A 6,000-nucleotide genomic window follows, 5' to 3' on the forward strand; every position below is an offset into this window, starting at 1 on the left:
TCCACTCCAAAATGGTATCCTTTTTCTTTTTTTCTTTTTTTATATTAAGAAGACTATTATCACAGTACCAGTATGTTTGTGACATGTGAATTGGGTAAATGCTGAAGAAAAAAAAATGTTTATCTTCCTCAGTTCCCCTTTCTGATGTGAAGTAAAGTAAAATATATTGTGTTAAATCTTTGCTTATTACTTGGTTGTTCACACTGGTAACACAGAGGTAAGTATTAGTAACCATCAATACTTCCAACTCGTCTGTATGGTAAACTTTGCTATCAGACCTTGCTAAATATGTAGAATCTGCTTACTGTAAAATCTTCTGCCTCGGGTATTCTTGACAGTGACTGCATTAAATATACAGTTCATAAGGGGATTACATTGAAGGTGGAATTTAGGTTACCAGGAGGAGCCTTGAAAAATCTTTTTATTTTACTTACCAGTTACCATCATATTTTGTTTTTAAGCATTTGTACCTGCAGTACTGATAATCAGCATCAGATTCACTTGTTCAGGCTTCATATTACAATTCCACTGCATTTCACAATGACAAGTTGGTGTCTTCATTTAGTATTGCGATATTTAACCGCACATCAGTGCAAACAGCATAGAAATCTTGAGTTGCTAATGGATTATTCAGGTAGTGCTCTATAGTTTCATATTTTGCATAGGGTTAGATTTTTAAAGAAGAATTTCACCCATATTCCTCACTAGTTATACTGGCTATTTAAGACCTTGTATATCTTAGGTATTGTTAAAAGAACTTTTACTTCCCTTTATTTTGGAGTATGATTGTTTAGTGTGATATCGATTAGAGTATACAGCTTGGCCTTAAGATGTACACCTATCAAACTATGGCTAGCTCTATTTAGTCATTTTCGCTTTCTGGGCTTCAGAGGTAAATTGTAAAAATAGAACATAACATTTTTAGCATTTTATTTATTTCATAATTCATTCATTGCACTTTCAGAAGCTGGTATTGTCATGTTTGGCAATATTCATTTTCCCTATTTTAGTAACTGCTAAAGATAGTGTACTGTAGATTAATTGAGGCAGATTTTTTTAGCACATGGGAGCAGTCATTTTGGTTAGCTGTATATGTACATCATTTACAATTTCCACAAATATAATATCCAAAGAAATTTCAGCCATAGTACTTGAAAGTAACATAGAGGTATGCCAGCATTGGCTCTATTGTGCATGCTGCAAATGCAAACAACTTCACCATACACCTGTCTCTCTCTCTCTCTCTCAGAAGTTCATATCTTTAGAGCACTCCCTCAGTGACAGATCTGGATCTATAATGCTTGCAGTTTGGCAAACCATATACATATTTGTATCAGCTTTGGATTTTATTTTCTTTTTTTTTAAATAATTTTTTTAAAATTATCAAATATGTTTTTATGTTCTTGGCAGGACTCTACTGCAACCACAACAAGAGGAAATCAGCAGCCTGGTTCCCAAGCTAAAACTGGAGGCAAAACCTATGCTAATCCCTACTGGAGTTCCAGTTAAATTGCATATGGTCTACAGTGAACCCTGGGAACTAGATGACCTCCCCTTTTCACAGACAGACGGACAGACCAATATTGTTCCAATCATTTTTGAGTGTAGTGTTAGGGGTTTTTTTTCCTTTTTTTTTTCTTTCTTTTCTCCTCTACATTTTGCTGCTGCTGCTAAACTAATGTAATTACAGTCATTCCACTTCATACTTTATCCATTTTCCTTGCATGCTTATTGCAAAAGGATCTTGAAAGATCTAAAGTTGGATCCTGCTAAGGAATTTTGTTACCTCATTTTGTTCACCTGAACGTAGATCCAAGCGAGCTTATGATATGGACCCTCATCAGTCATGTGATGTTCATCCACAGTTATTATTATATCCCCACTTAACAAGAGGTGGGGTTATAAAGAAGGCCATATGTCCTTCAAGCACTTCGTGCAACTAGCCCAGCAATTTTTGATGGACTGTCATGAAACTTGATAAATATTATGGTCATCATCTGAAAATGCACATCAACAAATCGCATTGCATCTGAAATTTTTGTTGAGTTACAGGCCATTTTGGTCTTTCAGCAGTGTATAACTAAATCTCATTAGAGCCATTAGTCTTGCATTTCTTGATGGACTACCATGAAACTTGCATATATCAACAAATCCTGTTGCTCATACAACTTTTTGCTAGAGTTATTGTCCTTTTTGACTTGTAAACATGTATGACACAATGCCATTAATGCATCTTGTCACAGTTTTTAATAGATTACCAAGAGACTTGGTGACTAATGTGGTCATCACTTGAAAATTCACATGTAGACAAATCTCTTTGGTTATGCAATTTTTAGAGTTAATATGTTGTTGTTTTTATACTTTTAATGTCTTGAAGTGCATGACACAAACTTACTGCAACTAGTCTCAACTAGTTTCCCAATTTTGGATAGATTTCAATAAAAATTATAAATGTTATGTTCTCATCACCTGAAGGTACACATATCTACAAATAACTTTTTCATGCAGTTTTTGCTTGAGTTATTGCCCTTTTCTTGTAGCTTAATGCAGTGTGTGATACAATCTTGTTAAGAGAACCAGTCCCATAGTGTTTAATGGAGTTGTCACCAACTTTGCTTCATGATTTTTGTTAATGCCCTTTTGTTCTGTAGATTGATACAGTTTGTGACACAATCTTGTTAGCATGATCAGTTCCATTTTTGTCCTGCAATTTTTGGCTTGGAGGGATTTCATTCCTTCCATGTATATGGCACAGTATCCATCGTCTTTTGCCAAAATAAAGTATATTTTGTTTCCCTAATAGTAGGTAATAATCTCTATGGTCATACTAAAATTAGTAACACAATAATAGATTTGGTGACCATTCATGTATAAAAAAAAATTTTCAGCTCAAATGTAGGTAAACCCCTTAATAGTAGTTATCTCCATATATACTGTTCCACTGTTGGTAATACTTGAAACAGTACTGTATATGCTCTCTTACAGTCGAGTCAAACTGCAAAGAACATAGATCCTGATCTGTCATTGCATAATGTACCTGCAGATCAGGGTCCATGTTGTTTGTTCTTCTGATTACTTCTAATAAATGACACAGACCCAGATCTGCCAGCACATTATGTGATGGCAGATCTGGGTCTTTGACGTTGAACTTATAAATGAGTATATATGGCGGTATATAATGCTTTTAAAAAGAAAGTGGCACTGCAATTCACAAATAACGAGTTGGATCTTAACAAGAGTTCTCGAGTTATGTACCCAATAAAATGTAGAATAATTTTGAAAGGATTATTTATAGCAGCATGTTTATGATAGTAAAAAAAAGACAATAAATAGCAGTATCTCAGGAGTTTCCACCCCCACCCCTTCAATGTTTTAAATACTTTGTGAATCATTGAAATTTGGTACTTATGTTCATCATCTGAGGATGCACATATTTACCATCTCTGTGCTTTCGGGTTTTTTAAGTGTGTTACAATAAAAATGTATGTTGCTGCTCTTATACATTTGAGTAGATTGCTGTGAAACTTAGCGCATAATATGGTCATATTGGAAGATATGCTTGTTAACAAATGTTACAGAAGACTTTTGTACTTTTTTTATTAGCACTGAAATATCACAGTTATAGGATAGCAACTTGCTCACCATTACTCCAGCTTAAAACTCAAAAAGTGACATGAATAAATTCTGCAAGATTTACATGGCGCATTCTGACATTAAGTTCTTTCATATTTCAGTTAGTGCGGATCTGTTATCCAGCGTGGCCACCATTTCTAAAAATAGAAAACTTTTAACCAACTGGACAGGAACTGTTCAGATATGATTCATTGCTGCCATCAGAATTTGCTGCAGTTGTTAAAAATAGAAAACCCTTTTAAAAAATTCTAAAAACGGTTCAGTAAGCAAAAATTGTACCAAATTCGACAGCACCATGTCATTGAGAGCAGAGTTTCTGCAGACGTTGCTGATGTATCATCAAATATAGCCACTGTTACTAAAAGTAGAAAAAAAATTCTTTGAATGTCTAAAAAAAACCACTAAACAGAATTGGACCAAATCTGATATTTTCTTTGTATCAAGTGGCTTGCTGTTAATGAAAAATATACAAAAACTATCCAATTCTTCAGAAACAGTTTAGCAGAATTTTACCAAAATTGACATCAGCATAATATTAAGGGCTTTCAGATGCAAGTGATGCTTATCTTCATCAGTTATGACTTATTGCCAGAAGTTAAAAATCCTTTAAATGGTGACTGAATTTGACATCATTTTGGCCTGAGATGCTTATATATAGATTATACCATTCATCTGTGAAGTATGACAGTTATTAAAAAATAGAAAAACCATTAATAACAACTTTTAAGGAACCATAGTAGAAATCTTGTTTAAAGAAAACTTGCTAAACATAATTTAACCAAATTTGGCAGAAATTGTCATATACAAATAATGCCAATCTTCATCAGATGTGGTCTCCATTTGAAAATAGAAATGCATTTAAACATCTTTATCCTTTTGAAAACATGCATAACAGAATTTCACATTGACAGCATTTTAGTGGGTAAATGATGCTGATGTGCCATCAGATATGGATTTAGGTAACAAATGTTGAAACAGTTGACTTCATAACATGTGCAGTCAATAGCATTAGAAGAAATTTCCAAAAACATATCCTACTGACCAAGATTCTGTGATCATCTTCTCTTGCATTTTGTTACTGGATGATAGCCAGGTAAGCGATCTCTGGATGGACCTCTTTAAATACACTGCATTAGATACTTCATTAATATATCGCATAATAGCCAACAAGAGAATGGTTAAACTGTGTAACAGAATCACTGTAATGCTTTATGTATGTTGTTGCTCTCTTTGTACATAGACACAAGTATTCTTAATATTGTATCATTACTGAAGCTGTGTATATCCTCTGTATTGTAGTATATATATATTTAAAGTTAAGATTTTTTGCTGGAAGTAGATATATACAGTTTATCATTCAGTATATTGTGTACTTAGAAGGGTCAAGGAAAGGATGGCCTTTGGTTGCTGGTATGAGGATGGTGCCTTAATTCTGCTCTGGGTTTAAAGTAAAACCATTTAAAATGACATGATAAGGCCACATTTTAAGTGGCTGACTTGAAAGTATTATTTTAAATTATTTTTTGATACACAAACAGTGCTCTGTATGTAAAAATTGAAATGGATTTGTTCTCTGTTTTGCTGAAGGAAGGAAGAGAAGTTTACACAACTTACAACCAAAATAGATTGCGCTTTTTGATTGATTTCCATAGATTGTCTTTGCAAGCTGATAACAATAAACATGAAGGTGTATAAAGGTCACATCATCATCTCAACAACTTGTAAATTCATCATCATCTTTTTATAATAGATATTTTCTTGTTTGATATGTTTGAAGACTATTTGTGCATGTGTATATTCATTTGTTACTTTGTGGCGATAGAATTGCCAATATGGTTGATAAAAAAAAGATTCTTACTATTAGCTCTAGATTTGAGGAATATGTGTACTTGTGCATGTAATATATCCTTTGTTGAGATGTTTGCTTTTTAAATGATGCTAAAGATTAAATATGAATTTATAATTGTCAGTAATAAATTTACTATGTGACTTAGACTGTGTTTAAGTTGTCATTTTTAACTTGTCTCTACAAATTGGAGAACAGATATAATGTGACTGGTGTTGGTACATCTATAAATGTAGAAGATGTACATATTTATAGCCTCATTGCAATGCAACTATTTTCTCTTCTGAGGCAGCAGTTTGGAGTGGGATTCGTGGGAAGTTTGTACCAACATGTACATTCTTGGTAAAGTTTTTGCATTCGAACTGTTTTTTAATAAGTAATGCGCTCTTATCAAAGAAGTGTCATCTTGACCAGTATTTCATTTAGGTTAAATTTTATGTTTGAAGTTATTTTAATAGCAATAATGCATCACTTACTACTACACCATTACTTTCCTTTTCCGGGACTATTAGTCCCCAGCC

General features: G+C 33.4%; 1 protein-coding gene across 2 annotated transcripts in view; it reads left to right on the top strand.

Moving 5' to 3' along the window:
- Nucleotides 1-5,626, top strand: part of LOC149801664 (uncharacterized) — a 136,776-nt gene extending 131,150 nt beyond the window's left edge. For both annotated transcript variants that reach the window (XM_089955940.1, XM_089955941.1), the window contains exon 25: nt 1,411-5,626. In XM_089955940.1, the coding sequence (XP_089812066.1) occupies nt 1,411-1,509 (99 nt within the window). In that variant the 3' untranslated portion in view covers nt 1,510-5,626. The remainder of the gene's footprint in view (nt 1-1,410) is intronic.
- The last annotated feature ends 374 nt before the right edge of the window (nt 5,627-6,000 follow it).

The sequence above is a fragment of the Sinohyriopsis cumingii genome, chromosome 4, assembly GCF_028554795.1.
Source record: "Sinohyriopsis cumingii isolate HCF-2022 chromosome 4, ASM2855479v2, whole genome shotgun sequence".
In the NCBI taxonomy this organism is placed as follows: Eukaryota; Metazoa; Mollusca; class Bivalvia; order Unionida; family Unionidae; genus Sinohyriopsis; species Sinohyriopsis cumingii.